The following is a 21,711-nucleotide window of genomic DNA, read 5'->3' as shown; positions in this document are numbered from 1 at the left end:
AGTAGTGTTAAGGCTTATCCTGTTTCATGGGTTGTGTTCCAATTCAATCACGTTATGCGGTTTAAAAATCTCTTTCTCTATCCTTCCATAGTGTAACTATTGTAGTAGTCAGGCACACATAACATGGGCCGCACGATGGCGCAGTGGTTAGCACTGCTACCTCACGGCGCCGAGGTCCCAGGTTCGATCCCGGCCCTAGGTCACTGTCCGTGTGGAGTTTGCACATTCCCCTCATGTCTGTGTGGGTCTCACCCCCACAACCTAAAGATGTGCGGGGTAGGTGGATTGTCTGCGCTAAATTGCCCCTTAATTGGAAAAAAAAAGGAATTGGGTACTCCAAATTTTAAAAAGGAGCACATAACATGCTAATTTCTGCATCATTTCCTCGAATGCCAGATGTTTTAAAGTTCATGGATTTTCAAGTGGAGTCGGTTCCTTGGGATAATTACAGTTGGAAAATCAGATTGAGAATTCCACTGGTTCTCTTGAGATTCCATCAATTCTGGTACCTCCATCACCCCCTAGATATCATCTCAGTCCCAGGGCATCGCTGCAAACATTCCCCAGGGTAGCGTCTTAGGCTCAACCACCTTCTGCTGCTTCATCAATTCCTTCTTAAGGTCAGAAGTGGGGACGTTCGCAGTGGAGCGCATAGAGGTGGCAGGTGGGTGAGGTGGCAAGGGTGGTTGAGGTGGCAAGTCGGTGAAGAATGCAGGGTGGCAAGGGTGGTTTAGGTGGGTGAAGTATGTAGGATGGCAGGTGAAGGTGGACGTCAGGTGGAAGGTGGTGGGAGGGGGTGGTGTTTGGGAGAGTCAGGCTATCAGTGTGAGTGACAGGAGGTCAGTTGGTGGTTGGCCTGGTGTCGGACCAGGTTTTAATCTGTCTAACATTTCCTGGGTAAGTATCCAGGTAAGTACACTGGAACTGTCCAAAGTCTCTGACAGCACGGTAGCATTGTGGATAGCACAAATGCTTCACAGCTCCAGGGTCCCACGTTCGATTCCGGCTTGGGTCACTGTCTGTGCGGAGTCTGCACATCTTCCCCGTGTGTGCGTGGGTTTCCTCCGGGTGCTCCGGTTTCCTCCCACAGTCCAAAGATGTGCGGGTTAGGTGGATCGGCCATGCTAAATTGCCCTTAGTGTCCAAAATTGCCCTTAGTGTTGGGTGGGGTTACTGGGTTATGGGGATAGGGTGGAGGTGTGGACCTTGGGTAGGGTGCTCTTTCCAAGAGCCGGTGCAGACTCGATGGGCCGAATGGCCTCCTTCTGCACTGTAAATTCTATGACTATCACTTAACGTTGAAGATATTTGCAGAGTCCCAGGGAGCAGGGGAATTTCCCATCAGAAGTTGCAACTGCTCAGGCAGTTCCCACATAGTTCAGAGGCAGGGGCTGTTTAGCACAGGGCTAAATCGCTGGCTTTGAAAGCAGACCAAGGCAGGCCAGCAGCACGGTTCAATTCCCGTAACAGCCTCCCCAAACAGGCGCCGGAAATGTGGCGACTAGGGGCTTTTCACAGTAACTTCATTTGAAGCTTACTTGTGACAATAAGCGATTTTCATTTCATTCATTAGGGCTTCCTAGGGTCCTGACATGCATATGTACGGTCTCCGATAATCTGGAGACCGGAAGATTTGGGTACATGTTTAAGAGTTTTCAAACAAAACAATTGAAAAGTGTACATAGATAATGTTTCTGTTTGTCTGATATATCTTGGCGTAAAGACACATCACACTTGCCGAAACCAAAGAGCTCAGTTGTGGCCTAGCAAGATGTAATGATTTTTGGTTAATTTTGTAAAAATGTGCAGCTTTTAGGGTTTTGGTTTTCAGGATTAGCAACAGCCAAGTGACTGGCCTATTCTCTTTAGTGACTGGCTGATTCCATAGGTCCCAATAATGTGCTCAATGACTGATCAATCAACAACAGTGCCTGGGCCAAAATCAAAGCACAAAAAGGTCAGAAAAATGGCTAGCATTTAAAAAGTACCAGGCAATGGCCATCTCCAAGAAGAGAGAATCTAACCATTGCTCCTTGACATTCAATAGGATTGCCATCACTGAATCCCCCACTATTAACATATTGGGGATTATCATTGACCACAAACTGAACTGTGGCTACAAGAGCAGGGTTGAGGCTTGGAATCCTGTGGTGAGTAACATATCCTCCACTTGCCTGGATGAGTGCAGCTCCAACAGCACTCAAGAAGCTCAAGACCATCTAAGACAAAGCTACGCTCTTGATTGGCACCCTTTGCCCAAATATCCACTCCCTCCATCACCAACGCACTTTGGAAATCATGGAACCCCCTCCCTAAGAGCATTGAGGGTGTACCTGCACCACATGGACTGCAGCAGTTCAAGAAGGCAGCTCACCCTCACCTTCTCAGGGGCAATTAGGAATAGACAACAACTGCTGGCTTAGGCAGCGAAGCCCACATTCCATAAATGAATTTAAAAAAAGAAAGACAGATCTGTGAGAGAGAGCTAAAAGTGTATGATGACTTGACGTTTTAATTAAATAGATATTTCCATAGTTGTGTGTCATTTTGGCCTCTTTCTGTAAGTTCTTTCTAAGTTCCTGTAGTTATATTAATCTGGATACAGAGCTTCACATGTCAGGTGTGCATACTGAGGGTTCAGGCATACAAATCCTGCCCATCATTATTAATTTTAATGATACCAAAGCTTATAATAATTATGTTTTGGAAGGTCAACACGTAGTTGGTCCAAATTTGGCACACATCCAGTTGTTGCCCATCCCTAATTATCTTTGAGAAGCTAAGCTACCTTGAGAACTGCTGCAGTCCATATGGTGTAGGCACACCCACGGTACTATTAGGAAGGGAATCCCAGGATTTGACCCAGTGATGGTGAAAGAATGGCAATATATTTCCAAGTGAGGATGGTGAGTGGCTTGGAGGGGACCTTCCAGTTGGTGTTCCCATGTATCTGCTGCCCTTTTCCTTCTAGATGATGGATGTCACGGGCTTAGAAGCTGCAGTTTAAGGTGCCTTGGTGAGTTGTTGCAGTGCCTGTTGTAGATGGTACACACGGCTGGCACAATGTGCCAGTAGTGGAGGGAGCGAATGTTTGTGGAGCGGGCTGCTTTGTGCTGGATGGTGTCGAGCTTCATGAATGCTGTTGGAGCTGCACTCATCCAGGCAAGTGAAGGGTATTCCATCACACTCCTGACTTTTGCCTGGTAGGTGGTGGACAGGCTTTGGGAGTTAGGAAACAAGTTACTTTATGTAGGATTCCCAGCCTTGACCTGCTCTCGTAGGCACAGTTTTAATGCAGCTGGTCCAGTTTCGTTTCTGATCAATAATAGGACCAAGATGTTGAATGCCAATTTAAAACCGTTGCAATTTCTAAAGTAAATGTAAACATTGTACAACAAATGAATAACGGGTCTATCCGGAGATATATTTGCCTTTGATATTACTCTTCCTGACTTTGGATTCGAAACTGTGCTCATATTCAGCTAGACAAGTAAAAGTGCTGGAAACACTCAGCAGGTCGAGCAGTATCCTTGGGGGGAGATACAGAGCTAATGGTTCAGGTCCAATACTTATCATCGACCTGCTGTGTGTTTTCACCATTTCCCATCATTATTACAGATTTGCAGTGTTCGCAGTATGTTGCTTTTGTATGAGTAATGGACAGTGTGATTACTTTGGGAGCATTCATTATTTAGGGGATTTGTTATTCAGTACGCAATTAATTCTTCTGAATTTTATTTAAACACTTTTTTTGTGTGTGTGATAGGTCAGAAAATCCTTCACCACAGAAGTGATGTTTTGGAAACCGTTGTCCTGATCAACCCTTCCGATGAGGCAGTAAGCACTGAGGTAAGAGAACAGAGAGATGGCAAAGAGTACACGTGAATGAGATAGTGAAGTTTATCAAAGTACAACACGGATTATTCAGTCTACCTGCTCCGTGTGAGTTTTGTAAGTTGAAAACAGTATATATATAAGGTTGTGCAGATCCTGCCATGATGAGAAAGGCGGTAAAGGGATAGAGCTGATATTATTGGGTTTAAATCTCTATGAAATTTGTACCATGAGCCCAGGGCTACACTAATGGCCATGTGTTCAAGTCTTCCTATAGCAGTTTGAGAATTTGAATTCACTTCTTTTTTTAAATCTGGAAATAAAATGCTGATATCAGTATAAGTGATGTGGCGATGCCGGCGTTGGACTGGGGTGAGCACAGTAAGAGAAGTCTTACAACACCGGGTTAAAGTCCAACAGGTTTGTTTCGAATCACTAGTTTTTGGAGCACTGCTCCTTCCTCAGGTCAATGAAGAGGTGGGTTCCAGAAACATACATATATAGACAGAATCAAAGATGCAGTCGATCGTATTGCATCTTTGACTCTGTCTATATATGTATGTTCTGGAACCCACCTCTTCATTCACGTGAGGAAGGAGCTCTGCTCCGAAAGCTAGTGATTCGAAACAAACCTGTTGGACTTTAACCTGGTGTTGCAAGACTTCTTACTGTGATCAGTATAAGTGTCAGTGAAGTTGTCGGATAGTTGTAAGAACACATCTATTCCCTTCATGCTGTTTCGGGATGGAGCAGTAAATAGAACTTTGCCTTTAGCGAACTCTTCAATTCCTTACTTGGAAAATCGGGGGAAATCCTCAATATTAACAGTACATTGCCGCCTCTTTGATGCTGCATTAAAGAACTTTAAAACCATCAAACAGTCATTATGTCATTGGCTCTCTGACTATGCAACTGGGGGAACATTAGGGTGCTCACTGGGGGAACATTAGGGTGCATTAGGGTGCTCACTGGGGGAACATTAGGGTGCTCACTGGGGGAACATTAGGGTGCTCATTGGGGGAACATTAGGGTGCTCACTGGGGGAGCATTAGGGTGCTCACTGGGGGAACATTAGGGTGCTCGCTGGGGGAACATTAGGGTGCTCATTGGGGGAACATTAGGGTGCTCACTGGTGGAACATTAGGGTGCTCACTGGGGGAACATTAGGGTGCTCACTGGGGGAACATTAGGGTGCTCACTGGGGGAACATTAGGGTGCTCACTGGGGGAACTTTAGGGTGCTCACTGGGGGAACATTAGGGTCCTCACTGGGGGAACATTAGGGTGCTCACTGGGGAACATTAGGGTGGTCACTGGGGGAACATTAGGGTGGTCACTGGGGGAACATTAGGGTGCTCACTGGGGGAACATTAGGGTGCTCACTGGGGGAACATTAGGGTGCTCATTGGGGGAACATTAGGGTGCTCACTGGGGGAACATTAGGGTGCTCACTGGGGGAACATTAGGGTGCTCACTGGGGGAACATTAGGGTGCTCATTGGGGGAACATTAGGGTCCTTACTGGGGGAACATTAGGGTGCTCAATGGGGGAACATTAGGGTCCTCACTGGGGGAACATTAGGGTGCTCACTGGGGAACATTAGGGTGGTCACTGGGGGAACATTCGGGTGGTCACTGGGGGAACATTAGGGTGCTCACTGGGGGAACATTAGGGTGCTCATTGGGGGAACATTAGGGTGCTCACTGGGGAGCATTAGGGTGCTCACTGGGGGAGCATTAGGGTGCTCACTGGGGGAACATTAGGGTGCTCACTGGGGGAACATTAGGGTGCTCACTGGGGGAACATTAGGGTGCTCACTGGGGGAACATTAGGGTGCTCACTGGGGGAACATTAGGGTGCTCACTGGGGGAACATTAGGGTGCTCACTGGGGGAACATTAGGGTGCTCACTGGGGGAACATTGGGGTGCTCCAAAATGGAGGTGCTGTCAGTGAGGTGAAAATTAATACATTTTTTTTAGAGAGGCAGGCAGGTCTCTCTGATTGGATGGGAAACCCTTCCAGTAGCAGCAATGGCCTTTACTGTGTTGCAGAATGGAGCCTTCAGGTCTGATGTCTCCACTGCTCCCCCCACCATCCCTACCCCAGACTGCTGCAGGGAGGCTGCCACCACCATCTGCTGGCCTCACATGTGGTAGGGTGGGGGGGGCATCTCTCCACCGTCAGTGGTGGCAAGCGCATTTGATTGCCTCCAAGTGGGTAACTACACAGACAGATTGGCTGCCCACTGCCTTACAGCAAGGAGCCAATCCAGCTGAGAGCCCGGAAAAAAACATACACACCGACAGCAGTTCTGACTCCTCATGCTCATCTTCACTGTCTGCCCCTACACAAGAAAAATCAACCCCACACAACCGTACCCACCATTTTAGACATTTACCACAGAATTATCCCACCCCTAACCCAGAAGACAAGGCCACTCGGCCCATCGAGTCTGCTCCGCCATTCAACCGTGGCTGATATTTTTCTCGTGCCCATTCTCCTGCCTTCCTCCCATAGCCCCTGATCCCCTTATTGATCCAAAACCTATCTATCTCCGTCTTAAAGACTCCACTTCTGCCATCCTCAGTTGATCCCATAAGATTTTAAGAGGGTTTGACAAGGTAGACATTGAGAGGCTGTTTCCCTTGATAATCTAAAAATAGAGGGAAAGGTATTAAAAATAGGGGCAATCATTTTGGACTGCGACCAGGAGAAATTTATTCACTCAGATGCATATGGACCCTTGGAATTCTCTACTCCAGGTGGCTGCGGGTCCATATAGTTCTTGAGTATAGTCCACTGCTGAAATTTTTAGAAATCATGGTACCTGAAGAGTGAGAGGGAAAGTGGATTAGGTTGAAAATCAGCCATGGTCATATTGCATGACGGAGCCGAAAGGATTGTTATAGCCCTGCCCTGCTCCAATTTCTTATGTAATTATCTCATCAGATGCTGCATGCTAACTCTGGGATGTAACATAACAAAGAAATTCCACTCCATCAACATCCAGTTGGTGTGCGACTGTGTGCAGTGAATCACGTAGGTCAAAGCCCAGCATCCTGGCAGCCATCATGATGTCTTCTTCCTGTGACAGTCTGCTGCACCATCTCCATTTGAGCCACTATGACAAAGCAAAGATGGCACTGGACGATAAGGGCTGTCCACACATGACATAGCTTATGATGCTGGTACCCAAGTTATGCACACAATGAAACCCATGCTGACACAGGAAAGGTGATTGAGCAGATCATTGATGTGTTAAAACAACATTGCCATTACTTGGACCTCTGCAGAGAAGCCTGTCATTGGCATGCAGTCATAAAAACGGTGGAGTGTCACGCCAAACACAATCGTGTGAAAAGGCCCCATATTCAAAGCCCTGCAGGGGCTAGCAGGGATCCGACGTGGATCAAGCAGCTTTAGCTGCAGATACGGGCCCCCACACTTCCGGGTCTGAGGCCGCGCATGCGCACGATGGCGGCCTCCAGCGGCGGCGCCATGCTCTATGGCAGACTCAGACGCGGTGCAGTGCCCTAAAAATAAACCCCCCGATCAGCCGTGCACCCAACCCTGTCCGCCCGCACAAACATTTCCCGGCCGCACATAAGGCCCCGCCTTCCCTGCGATCGGCCCGCCCCCGACTAGGGTGGACTGTGTGTGCAACTGCCACGCGAGTATCCCAACCGGCTGCACCACGCCGTCAGGACTTCGGCCGGTTGGGGGCGGAGCCGGCCTCTGGCAATGGCCCCAGGTAGGTCCTAGGCGGCGCGGTACGCCGCTTTTTGGGGCCCGCAGAATCGGGGAACCAGCGCCGGTCCCGATTCCGTGCGGGAAAATGGATTCTCCGCCCCTGCGCCGGCCGCGATTTTGCCGTCAGGATGCGGAGAATCCAGCCCCAGATTTCTGGTGTGGCGCCCCCCCGGGATTCTCCGTCTTGCCAGCCGGCCAATGGGGTTTCCCATTGTGCGCATCCCCCCGCTGTCGGGAAATGCCCCGTCTGCCGGTGCAACGGAGAATCCCGACAGCGGAGAATCCAGCCCCTGGTCTGAAAATTTGGTTGTGCATCTGGCGAGAAACATGGCGGTTTTCAGTCAGGGCCTAACTCTTTGTCCAATTGTGGGAAAATTCTGCCAATGGGCAGGAAGCACTTTCCAAATGAGGTTACTGGTCCCCCCCCCCCTTCCCCAGCTCTTCCTTTTCACCTGAGAAGCCCCCTTCCGTCTGCCTTCCCCGGCTGCGTGTATTATTTAGACTGGGGTAATGGTAGCACAGTGGTTAGCACCGTTGCTTCACAGCCCCACGGTCCCAGGTTCGATTCATGTTGGGTCACTGTTTGTGTGGAGTCTGCACAGTCTGCCTGTGTCTGCGTGGGTTTCCTCCGGGTGCTCTGGTTTCCTCCCACGAGTCCCAAAAGAAGTACTTGTTAGGTGAATTGAACATTCTGAATTCTCCCTCGGTGTACCCAAACAGGCGCCGGAGTGTGGCGACTAGGGTATTTTCACAGTAACTTCATTGCCTTACCTTCCCTGCCACTGATCATTAGGGTGTCTGCTTGGCCACTTTACAAAAATAAAAGCAGCAGAAAATAAACATTCCAAACCAAATGTATCAATTCAATCCTGCCATATTACTTTCAAATGTCAACTAATCATGCTTCTGCATTCCCTGTTTTCCCCCATGTGGCTTGGCTGATCTACTGCTGTTGTTCAGTAGTAGCCCAGTGGCTGCTGATGACCAGCAGAAGGCTGCTGACTGTCAGTGCATATGGCCCTGCAGGATGACCTGGGGTAATAGGAGGCTAAACTTTGGACTGTACCATCTCGGCATAGACAGGAATAGTCTGGGCTGGCTAGCTGACAGGCACAACAAGGGTCCTGATAGAGTGGCAGTATTGGAAGACCGAATGCTGCCAGTCTGAGAGTGCTCCACAGAGTCACTACCACTGCCCCGGAGTGGTGCCTCTAATGATGTGCTGGAGGACAGATTGCTGGAATGCTGTGACATTTTTCAAGCTTCTTTGAAAACTGGTATCAGCAGCCATGATGGCAGCAATATGAGCTGGCTGAACTGAAGTCTGAGCTTCCATTGTAGCACCAGGGTGGGTGGTTGGTGCCTGTGCTGTAATGGAAGCTGGGGCATCAGTCATTACATGCTGCATTATGGTTGGGTCCACAAGTGTGCCTTTGGAGTTGGCCACCACCTCTACATTAGATAGGGTGGGCAAAAAATGCTGGCCTAGCCAGCGTAGCCCACATCCCAGGAATGAATTTTAAAAACTACTCACAGGCTTTCTGGCAGGCATGCCAATGCATCAAGTATTTGGTTGTATATACACATCAGCCTTCTTCTATATCCTGTCCCATCAAAGTGCTCACCTGAGTCCTCTGCAACAGAATTCATGAGCAACCTCACCCTACAGCAAGCCGACATCTGTGCACCTTGCTCTGGCTGCAAGTCCCTGATGCCCAATATCTCATCACATGTAGATCCTGCTCCTAAAGTGATGCGGAGTGTCAGTACCTGAGCAAGTGGCGACAAGTGTGAGATTTACTGACTGTTTCTCCATCACTTCTTGCCCTTCCAGGTAGCAATTGTTTAGTACCTGAAAGAAGAAGAACATGAGGTTGTGGTCGGGGAGGGGAGGAATGCCTGCTTAGGTCACCTGTAGCTGGTAAATCGGAAGAGTTGAGGGGAATTAGGTATAAGCATGCCGTCATCTTTGATATTCCAGCTGTGACTAACCATGGCCTCTGCAGCTCCACTCCAATAATGGTGATGCTGTTTCTTCCATTGAGGTAAGGTAGGGCAGCCATGCTTGTCCCCCAACAGTTAGCACCTCTTGTTGTGTGCCACCTTGTCTTGTAAGAGAGAAGAAAATATATCTCTGAATGCGCTGCAAAATATATCACTGAATGCGCCGCAAAATATATCACTCAATGTGCTGCAATGCATTTATGTCCTGATTGGATAGCAGACATTTTGTTTATATGGGTGTGAGGCTTGTAACAGTGCCATCTGTAAGGATGAGGCACGTCTATGGATGTTAGGTATGATTGATAGAGATTACAATCATAGAATCCCAACAGTGCAGAAGGAGGCCATTCGGCCCATCAAGTCTGCACCAACCCTTGGAAAGAGGACCCTCCCTATGCCTCTATCCCTGTAACCAAACCTAACTGTTATTTGGACACTAAGGGGCAATTTACCATGACCAATCCACCTAACCTGCACATCTTTGGATTGTGGGAGGAAACCCGAGCACCCGGAGTAAACCCACGCACACACGGGGAGAAAGTACAAACTCCGCATAGTCACCCGAGGCCTGAATTGAACCAGGGTCCCTGCCGCTGTGAGACAGCAGTGCTAACCACTGTGCCATTGTGCCGCCCTAATTATTGACTGACAGGTGAGTGATGGGACTGTTGTGCATTAAGCATCATTTGAGGCAAGTGGTGCAGTTGGTGGGACATGGCATTTAAAGACACGTTCATTGACCGTAGCCACTCCTGTGATGTCATTGAACTTTTTAACTGCATCTAGGTCCCTGGGCTTGACTCCTGGAATTGAACATCATGGCCACCTGGTCCCACTACCTGCTGAGAGATTATCTAGTGGGCCTCTTGGTCCATACAGATAGCGTACATCTCTCAATCTCTGCGCCTGTTCAACCAAAACATCTGGTTCAACATTGGAAAATCTTGGAACCTATCCTCTCTCACGTTGTGCCATTATTACATCTTTACCATGTTAGAATGAGCTTCACCGTGACTTCCAACATCTGTTCCAGCCGCAATGTTCAATGTGGGGACTGCAAATCTGTCCAATTTTCCCATCCTCCCGTCCCAGACCTTCATATTCTGGGAGAAGACATTAGGTTATTCCTAAAGAGAGGTCAACAGGCATGAGAAGCTTCATCTGGGAGTGTACGTTTGTAGAATATACGCTTGCAGCGATTGGCTCCGCATTTCTAAGACATGAATTATTTTCCTAGGTACGCCTCCTGATCACTGATGCTGCTCGACACAAGTTGCTGGTGCTAACTGGGCAATGCTGTGAAAATACAGGGGAACTGATTCTGCAATCTGGTTCATTCTCATTTCAGAACTTTATTGAAATATTCACAGACCAGGAGGTAAGTTAACAAACATTTTTACACTCTGATATTGCTAGTGTTGGTCTGCAGTAAAACATTGCTTTGACCAAATTTGCTTTGGCCCTTTGGAGAGGTGGCATCAAACCATTCGGGGCTGAAGAAACTTGAATAGTCCATTACCAGTAGAAATGGATTATCAAATATGCTGGTGTGCCATCCAGCCATTGCTTTGTGCTGGCATTTAAGTAAAAAATGATGCCAGTTCAGCTTACATTGCGCTCTCCCCTTGGACTGTGGTAAACAGGCAGGTTTATATGCATTTAACAATTTCTTGCTTGCAAGACAGAAATTCCAGACTGTAAGCAAATATCCACATGGTACTTTCTCCTTTAAAGTCATTACAAACACCAAGGACAAAATTGGTACCAAAGTCGTGTTTTGTATTTAGTTGAGTCATCTGCATAAATTTACATAACTGCATTATTTTCCTGCAAAACCTAGAGGTTTCAGGTTACAATAACGTTAATTATTGTTTACGGTAATCAGGCTTTGCACATCTCTAGATACATAGTCACCAAGAGGTGGTGAGAAAATGACCTTTAAATACACCTACATGTGGGGAACATGAATGGCAAAATACAGTTCTTACATCTTTGTAAATGGATAGGGATTTACTGAATAGAATTGAGACTAAGAGAAAAATGAAAATGCATGCAAAAAAGTTGTGCTATCTTTATAATTTAGCTACATAAAGTTAAAATTAGCAATTCAAAATATTTACATTTATTTTGGCAATGAAAAGTACGAATGGAAGGATATTGCATTGTTTCTTTCCACTGAAAATATTCCTGATAAGCAATTATAATTTATTTGGCAGGAACTGAATGTACTGCAATCTATTTATAAAAGGCAGCACAGTGTTAATTGAGGTCTTTCACAACTAATTACTAATTAAGTATTATCTTTTATTCTGCTGTCAGATTGGAGAGCTACTGAGCACCACACATCCAGCCAATAAAGCCAGCCTCACATTATTCTGCCTTGAGGAAGGCGATTGGAAAAACACAAACCTGGAAAAGCATAATCTGCAGGACTTCATCAATATAAAACTGAACTCGGTCTCCATTCTACCGGAAATGGAAGGACTTTCGGAATTCACTGAATATCTCTCCGAATCGGTTGAGGTACCGTCATCCTTTGACGTATTGGAGCCCCCAGCCTCGGGCGGTTTCCTAAAGCTGTCAAAACCTTGCTGCTACATTTTCCCCGGCGGGAGAGGGGACTCAGCACTGTTTGCCGTGAATGGGTTTAACATGCTTATAAACGGGGGTTCGGATCGGAAGTCATGCTTCTGGAAACTGGTTCGACATTTGGACCGAGTCGACTCAATTCTACTCACCCACAATGGAGCTGATAATCTCCCCGGAGTCAACAGTTTACTGCAACGAAAGATAGCAGAGCTGGAAGAGGAGCAGTCACAAGGGTCCACAGCCAACAGCGACTGGCTGAAAAATCTGATCTCGCCTGAACTGGGGGTTGTATTTCTAAATGTCCCAGAAAATATGACAAACTTGCAACCTAATTTCAGGGTCAGGAGAAATACTGAGGAAACCTGTCTTACTCTCCAGTATTTAAACAAATTGTCCATAAAACCAGAACCCCTGTATAGGACTGTAGGAAATGTTATTGATCCGGTAATACTGTTCCAGAAAATGGGCGTGGGAAGACTGGAAATGTACATTTTAAATCCAGTGAAAGGGAGCAAAGAACTACAATTTTTCATGCAACATTGGTCCAGCAATAACAAAGCTAAAACTGGACTAGTGTTACCAAATGGCAAAGATGCAGAAATTTCATTTCCATATTTGACCTCAATATCCTCACTGATTGTGTGGCATCCAGCTAATCCAACTGAAAAAATAGTACGAGCCCTGTTCCCAGGAAATGCTCCACAGTACAATGTCCTGGATGGATTAGAAAAACTCAAAGACTTAGATTTCCTTAAACACCCAGTGGTAACTCAAAAAGAGCTAACAGCTGGCCTGGCCGTCCCAACTGTTAAACAGGCCAAGATGAAGCAACGTAGCGACAGCAAGGAGAGTCTTAAATCTAATTCGAAGCCAGCCGCTGCTAAAGGAGTTAAGAAGGACGCCAAGGAAGAAACAGCAGAGGTGGTGAAGCCCACTGCAGCTAATCAACATGAAGCTATCAAAGAAAAACTTCAAAAGGCGGAAAAGAAGGAAAAACCCGTGGTTAAGAGGGAAAAACCCAGAACAGAGTCACAGTCAAAGCCTGAGGAAAAGGAAACAAAAGCAAAGGAGGAAACCGCTAAACAGGAACTTGAAGAAAAAACGCCGAGGGATGACAAGCTAAAATCGGAGAACAAACCAAAACCTGTGAGGGAACGGGTTGTGAAGAAAGAGGTTAAAGCCAAGAAGCCGGAAGACAAGAAGAAAGAAGAAAAGGAAGTAAAAAGAGAGAGTGCAAAGCCAGAGGCGAAGGAAGACAAAGCCGTTATTAAAAAAGAAAAGGTCAAAAAAGAAGAGAAACCCAAAAAAGAAGAAGTAAAGAAAGAAGCAAAGAAAGAGATTAAAAAGGAAGTGAAGAAAAAAGAAACACCATTGAAAGAAGTGAAAAAGGAAGAAAAGAAGGAAATTAAAAAAAATGACAGAGATGTCAAGAAAGAGCCGAAGAAACCTGTAAAGGAAGCTAAAAAAATGGCGACTGCAATTGAGGCCAAAAAACTACCAACGAAACCCAAAGTGGAAAGGAAAAGTGAACCGCTTAAGAAGGAAGACACTACTACAAGTAAACCAAAAGAAAAAGGAAAGCCAAAACCAGGCAAGAAAGAGACCAAAATGGAAAAAGTCGCCATGGCGGGGGCAGCAGCAGCAACTGCAACAGCGGCGGCAGCAACAGTAGTTGCAATGGCCACAGATGAACTTGAGATCGAACGATCACTAATGTCTTCACCAGAAGATTTAACCAAGGACTTTGAAGAACTTAATGAGGAGGAGGAGAAAAGAGATATTGAAGGACCTATTGTCCCAACAGAAAATGCAATAAATAATGACGTGCAAGAAGCAGCACTTGCGAAAAAAAGAGGCTTTATAATTCGTGGAGATTCTTTAGAGACAGATGAGTCTCCCGATGAAGGAATAACAACCACTGAAGCAGAAGGCGAATTTGAACAGTCTCCTCAAGAGTACATTGAATCGGGAAATAAGGTTGCATTAGAAAGATTTGAAGATGAAGGTGCTGCTTTTGAAGAGTCCTCTGAACCTGGTGACTATGAAGAAAAGGCAGAGACTGAAGATGTTGAAGAGCTAGCAGAAGATATAGTGGAAAAGATGCCTCTAGGCAAAAATGGACATGAGCATATCTTAACTGGAAGAAAGGCTGAGATTGAAGACATTGAAGCAGAAGAGTTAATTGAAACTGAAGAACCAGTTGAAGATGAAGAGATTATAGAAAAAGAAGAAACGGAAGAATCTGAAGCGGGAGATGATCATAGAGAACAAGAAGACTTTCTTGAAAAGGCCGAAGCTGAAGAAGAGAAAGAAGATGAAGAGAATAGGGTAGATCTTAGTGAAGAAGCTGAAATTTATGAAGAGAAACATATCGGTGAGACTAAAACCACTGAGATGCATAAAGTAAAAATTCCATCGCCTGGTGCAACTTTGGATAAACTCCCTGCACTTCATTCTTCAATTATTGGTCAAACCTTGTCAATTCGTAATGAGACAATACCGACTGATTTTGAAAGTGAAATAACAGTTTCTGATGAAGAAACCCATGAAGAACCACCAGAAGAATTTACAGCTACATCAGGTTTTACGCAGTCTACAATTGAGATTTCGAGTGAACCTACCCCGATGGATGAAATGTCCACACCTAGAGACATTATGAGTGATGAGACCAACAATGAAGAGACTGAGTCTCCTACTCAGGAGTTTGTCAGCATGACAAAGTTTGAAACTACTGTTATTGCTCAGGTTCGTGAGGGAGCGAAGCTTTCTCCTGTTCCTGACACTTACAATGGACTCTCATTAGAAACTTCAAAAACCGAAGTGACACAAGGTGATGATTATCCAGTATCCGCATCAACAATATCTCCCTCATCTTCTCTGGAAGAAGACAAATGCTTTAAGTGCCCATCGACTGGCATTTGCATTCCTAAACCTGATGAATTTGAAAAACAGGAGGACCTACAGACTGAAAAACAGGAGAAACAAATAAAAGATCTTGACGCCAAGTTGAGCCCGGTAAGGAGTCCAGTTGGCTCATCGCCACAGTCTAGGTCACCCTTGAGTGATCATAATGTCAACTTTGATTTGACTTCATCACATATCAAGGCATCCACAGATCTTACAACCTCTGATCATGAAACTCCAGATGATCATTGTGCTAGTCCCGAAGAAAAAACACTAGAGATGGCATCTCCCACACATTCTGGTTCTCCTAGTGCTGGCCACACCCCATTTTATCAGTCCCCAGTTGATGAGAAAAACAGCAAAGTTGCAACTGAATTAACAGGAAAATTCCCAGCCCCAATTATTATTGAGACTGATGATATGAAAATTGATGAAACCAGTCCAAGATATAGCCCCATGGATGAGCCTGTACCTGATTCAGAATCACCTGTAGAAAAGGTTTTGTCACCACTACGAAGTCCACCAATGTTGGGTTCCAGTTCACCTGTCGATAGCTCTTCAAATGACGGAGAAGAATTCCCAGTACAATTTCTTGAAGGTGCAATGGAACTCTCAAGTGATAAGCTTAAACTACTTTCTTCACCCCGTCTTTATCCGTTTAATGATTTTTCATCCAGTCCTGCACCCCCTGTAAAAGAGCGTGCTGTAGGCTTTGAGTTGTTGACACCCAAAGATAGTTTTAGCCAAGAATGTAAAGTGGAAGAAAGTGCTGTTCCAAACCTCCCGTCACTTGGCCCCTTTGAAGCTCATAAAATAGCATCTGAACTGTCCCCAACTCTGGTCGATCTCAGTCAAATCGGTTCGGTTAAAGAAGACAGCAAAATGTCTATTTCTGAAGGAACCACATCAGACAAATCAGCTACTCCTGTCGATGAGGTGGTAGCAGAAGACACTTATTCCCATATAGAAGGTGTTGCTTCAGCTTCAACAGCATCTCTTGCCACGAGTTCTTTCCCAGAACCTACAGCAGATGATGTATCTCCCTCATTGCATGCAGAAGTTGGGTCTCCTCATTCAACTGAAGTAGATGAATCTCTTTCAGTATCTGTTGTCCAAACACCTACAACTTTCCAAGAAGCTGAAGTTTCACCTTCTAGAGAGGATTGCCCAAGGCCAATGTCAATTTCTCCTCCCGAGGTGTCTCCAAAAACTGCAAAATCCAGAACTCCTGTACAGGAAGTTAGGTCACCTGAGCATTCAACAATGTCTGTGGAGTTTAGTCAGGAGTCACCTGAACAGTCTTTGGCTTTGGACTTCAGTAGACAATCTCCTGAACAACCTGCGTTTAATGCCAGCTTCCAGCACATATCTGAAAATGGGCCCACTGAAGTAGATTATAGTCCATCAGATATGCACGAGTCTGGATTTATCCAACATGCTTTGCCCCCGCTTGACAGATCATTCTATGGTCAAGAAAGAGATAATTTGCAGTTTGGTTCAACTCCACCAACAGAGGCTTCTCCATCAACTTCATCTGCTCGTACACCACAAACAAGCTCTCCACTGCAAGAGGAATATGGTGTTTGTACTTCGATACTATCTGGAAAATCATTTACCTCCGGAGTGCCATTACATTCAGAAAGGGTATCGTATGCCCGTTCACCACAGACCGGTTCTCCACTGCAGGAACAGGAGGAACTGCAGATGTTTGATCTTGCGCAGCCCCTTTCATTGGCAAAAGAAGTACCTCACCTGCACCTATCTGATTCACCTAGCTCAGGTCTGCTGCAGGAGAAAACTCCAGTGGTATCATCCATGGTATCGCCTTCAGAGCGAGTATCTGCTGTTTATGCATCACACTCATTCCAAGAGCATGCCCTCTCTCATAGCAAATTTCCAGTAATGCAGTCTGACATGGAAGAAATGCAGGCATTCAGCAGCAAACAAGATAAAGCCAAAGACATTCATGAGCTTGGAACTGGACATTTTGCATTTGGAACAGGGCATTCAACAGAGGTTCAACATGCTGCTGATACATGTTTTAAAACTCCTACTTCATTCAGGCACAATATGGCTGATCTTTCCCCATCTTTCATCAATCCAAGCCCATTAGAATTTTTTGAGCAAGATGATGCCCCTGAAGATCTCGAAAGACCACTGACTCAGGGAGGAGGAGGGCAGCCCCCATCCGGTGGAAAGCAGCAGGCTCGGCAATGTGACGATACCCCAGGAACATCAGTCAGCGAGTCAGCTCCATCACAGACCGATTCCGATTTTCCTCCTGGAACAGAAGAATGCCCTTCGATCACTGCAGATGCTGCCTTAGACTCTGAGGATGAATCAGAAACTCTTCCTACAGACAGAACACTTGTGCACAGGCAAATGGATCCCCCGCCTGTTTCTTTAAAGGACCCTAGTCCTCCTCCACCACATCCAGATGTTTGCATGGTAGACCCTGAAGCACTGCCGACTGAACAGAGCTTGGTGAAAGCAGACAAGCCATTGAAGAAAGAGGTTAAAGAGAGAACAAAGACCAAAAAACAGACCGCAAAGACAAAGTCTTCCTCCCCTTCCAGAAAAGCTGACAGCAAACCAAAGCATTCAAGTGCTCCTTCCAGAACAATTACACTAGCATCTACTAAGGAATCAGTTGATAAAACTGCAAAAACAGCTTCTCCTAAGAAGAAGGAGTCAATGGAGAAAGGAGCCAAAGCTAGCACTAATCCAGAAGTAAAGAGCGCTCGAGGTGATGACAAGGAAGCAAAAAATGCTACTAACACCACAAACTCAAAATCTACACATGCTACTAAAAATCCAGGTAAAATGTTTAGATCAGATGTATTGAATAATTGAATTTAGAGCCAGAGTGTCACACTTTGAGTATTTAATCTCTTTTAAAATGAATAAATGCATTATCCTGGAATTTCCTCTTGATCTCCCTCCATAATCTTGGTGGAAACTCAGGAGGAAGTAATGTCATTTTTCAAGGATTTCTGTTGATCATCACCACAGTTACAGAAGGTAATTGGGGAAATAGTATGGAAACTCCCCCACCTTAAACGGTACATAACTCCTTCCACCTTGTATCATCACCTCAAGTTTGAATAAGTTAGTGTTAAGGAGAAACAGGAATGCACTAAACGATAGAGTACTTGTTTACTCACAGTGCTCCTTGTTATTTGATTTTGATACACTTTGCTATAGAATTCCTCAGGAATAAAACTATCGACCTGGAGCCATTTATTCCTCTTATTTTGAAAACTGCTCTGCGAGTTTGACCAACTAAAACTGCAGCTTATCAGCACAGAATTAATGAAATTCCTGCTTCTTGTTTTGAGTCATACAGACTCAAAACATTAACTCTGTTTCTCTCTCCACAGATGCTGCCAGACCTGCTGAGTTTTTCCAGCATTTTCAGATTTTATTATTCATTCGGTTATTGGATTTCAGGGATATGTGGGATGAATCCAGTCCAACATTAACCTGCATATCTCTTGATATTCCACTTTGAACCAGGCTGGCTGGTCAATCAACACTAGTGTTACAATCCCACTAGATGTTATAACAGAACGGGAAGATGCAAGAATGGAACCCTGACTCAAAAGACCGTAATTTTTATTTAAAAAAATAGAATGTGGAGGAAGAGTCAGAGGACTCGGGGGCAGCACGGTAGCACAGTGGTTAGCACAGTTGCTTCACAGCTCCAGGGTCCCAGGTTCGATTCCCGGCTTGGGTCACTGTCTGTGTGGAGTCTTCACGTTCTCCCCATGTGTGCGTGGGTTTCCTCCGGGTGCTCCGGTTTCCTCCCACAGTCCAAAGACGTGCGGGTTAGGTGGATTGGCTATGCTAAATTGCTCTTAGTGTCCAAAAACGTTAATTGGGGTTACTGGGTTAAGGGGATGGGGTGGAGGAGGTGTGTGCTTAAGTGGGGTGCTGTTTCCAAGGGCCTGTGCAGACTCGATGGGCCAAATGGCCTCCTTCTGCACTGTACATTCTATGATTCTATGACTCCTAGTTAGATTTAACAAAAAGAAAAAAAGCATTAATTAAACATGAAAATTTGGATTATTGTACAATAATCCTTTACTCCTCCCTTGGCTTAACAAATGTACACCGATTTTAAGATTAACATTGATAACAAAGTACATATTAAGATACAATGGGCCCATTAACCCAAAGTCCCCATTAAGCACAAAGATTAGCTGTGGCCAATACAAACACTCCGCTCTGAATCCCAAGTGAATATTTGTCTCCTCAGAATCCCCCAGATGATTGTCACGTGAGAGTTTTCAAACTCCACGCCCAAAAACAAGCTTTAAAATTTCCTCTCATAGTTATGCTTTCCCTTATCGGTTTGCATTCCAAATCCAGACCAGGGGCGAAATTCTCCCCCAACGGCGGGATGTCCGCCGACTGGCGCCAAGGCCTAGCCCCAACATTGAGGGGCTAGGCCGACGCCGGAGGGATTTCCGCCCCGCCAGCTGGCGGAAATGGTGTTTGTTTCCACGCCAGCTGGTGCGGAAATGCGGCGCATGCGCGGGAGCATCAGCGGCCGCTGTCAGTTTCCCGCGCATGCGCAGTGGGGAGAGTCTCTTCCGCCTCCGCCATGGTGGAGGCCGTAGCAGAGGCGGAAGGGAAAGAGTGCCCCCCCCGGCACAGGCCCGCCCGTGGATCGGTGGGCCCCGATCGCGGGCCAGGCCACCGTGGGGGCACCCCCGGGGTCAGATCGCCCCGCGCCCCCCCCCCCCCCCAGGGCCCCGGTGCCCGCCCACGCCGCCTGGTCCCGCCGGTAAATACCAGGTTTGATTTACGCCGGCAGGACAGGCAATTTCTGGGCGGGACTTCGGCCCATCCGGGCCGGAGAATCCAGCGGGGGGTCCCGCCAACCGGCGCGGCCGGATTCCCGCCCCCGCCCAATCTCCGGGAGCGGAGACTTCGGCGGGGGCGGGATTCACGGCGGCCAACGGCCATTCTCCGACCCGGCGGGGGGGTCGGAGAATGACGCCCCCGGTTTTCCAAATGGCATTTTTAAACAAAGCTTACACTCTACCTTTAACAGCAAATACAGTCCACGATTTGACACCAGCCCCTTTATGATTTCTTTGTCTTAACTGCTGTACAAACTGCTCACATTTGCTTTAGCTCTCGATTCCCAGACTGTATTAAAATAGCATCAGACATTTGATTTACCTTTGACGGCTGCTGTCCCACTTCAAATCTGGTTACTGCAATTTTTTTTAATTCATGGGCTGTAGGCGTCACTGGTTGGGCCAGTATTTGTTGCCCATCCCTGAAGGCATTTAAGAGTCAACCACATTGCTGTGGGTCTGGAGTCACATGAAGGCCAGACCAGGTATGGATGACAGATTCCTTCCCTAAAGGACATTAGCGAACCAGATCGGTTTTAACGCCTAGCGAGAATGGTTTCATGGTCACCTTTATTTCCAGATATTTATTGATTTCAAATTCCACCATCTGTCGTGGTGGGAATCGAATTTGGGTCCCCAGAGCATGACTCTGGGGCCAGGATTCTCCAGTATCCGGCGGGGTGGGCCGTACCGGTGCCAAGGAGTGGCGTGAACCACTCCAGTGTCGGGCCGCCCGGAAGGTGCGGAATGCTCCGCACCTTTGGGGGCTAGGCCAGCGCTGGAGGGGTTGGCGCCGCGCCAAACAGCGCCGAAGGGCCTCCGCCGGCAGGCGCGAGTTGGCGCATGGGCAGGAGCGCCAGCGTGTTCCCAGAACCGCTGGCGTGTTTCCTGCGCATGCGCAGGGGGTTTATTCTCCACGCCGGCCTTGGTGGAGCTTTACACAGGCCGGCGCGGAGGGAAAGAGTGCCCCCATGGCACAGGCCCGCCCGCAGATCGGTGGGCCCCGATCGCGGGCCAGGCCACTGTGGGGGCCCCGCACTCTCCCCCGAGGACTCCGCAGGCCACCCTCAGAGCCAGGTCCCGCCAGTATGGATCTGGTCTCATCCACGCCGGCGGGACTGGCCGAATACGGGCAGCTGCTCGGCCCATCGGGGACTGGAGAATCGCTGGGGAGCCACTGCCAACAGCCCCCGACCGGCGCGGCGTGATTCCCGCCCCCGCCAGAAAACGGCACCGGTGAATTCGGCAGCCACCGTCAGAGCGGCGGGGCGGGATTCACGCCGCCTCCCGGCGATTCTCCGACCCGGCAGCGGGTCGGGGAATCATGCCCCCGGGTCTCTGCATTACTAGTGCAGCGACAATACCAATAAGCCAATTGCCTCTTTAACTTTGTTTACTCTTCCTTGAATTCTTCTGAATAATATCTTTGTCTCTGTTCACTTAACTCCAGTGCTCTTAAACGTTCTTCCTGTCTCAATTCCTGGTTATATGGATTGTAACTTGTACTTAAAGAAGTCGGCCTCTTTGCAGCTCCCGGCCTGTCTGATGTTTTATCCGGCAGAGTTGAGTTGTTCATTCCCTAAGTTCTGTCTCCAACTGCAATCAAATTAGTGAAACTAAAACGTAAAAGCTTCTCTACCTTACAAGGCCCCAGTTGCTAAGCAACCACTGCTGGTTTATTTACTTTTAATGCTGTAGCCCATTCTGAGCACAATAGAATCATAGTTGGAACATAACCAACCCCCACACATACAAACACCTT

The 21,711-nt window shown here is 47.0% G+C and overlaps 1 protein-coding gene across 1 annotated transcript in view; it reads left to right on the top strand.

Annotated features, from left to right (window-relative positions):
* Positions 1-21,711, top strand: part of map1b (microtubule-associated protein 1B) — a 171,115-nt gene that overhangs the window by 121,841 nt on the left and 27,563 nt on the right. Inside the window, exons 3-5 of the mRNA XM_072516146.1 lie at positions 3,767-3,849; positions 10,826-10,966; positions 11,908-17,899. Of these exons, the coding sequence (XP_072372247.1) occupies positions 3,767-3,849; positions 10,826-10,966; positions 11,908-17,899 (6,216 nt within the window). The remainder of the gene's footprint in view (positions 1-3,766; positions 3,850-10,825; positions 10,967-11,907; positions 17,900-21,711) is intronic.

This window comes from Scyliorhinus torazame, chromosome 9, assembly GCF_047496885.1.
Source record: "Scyliorhinus torazame isolate Kashiwa2021f chromosome 9, sScyTor2.1, whole genome shotgun sequence".
NCBI classification, from domain to species: Eukaryota; Metazoa; Chordata; class Chondrichthyes; order Carcharhiniformes; family Scyliorhinidae; genus Scyliorhinus; species Scyliorhinus torazame.
Note: the sequence above shows the minus strand (reverse complement) of the source record. Positions and strands in the feature narration are given on the sequence as shown.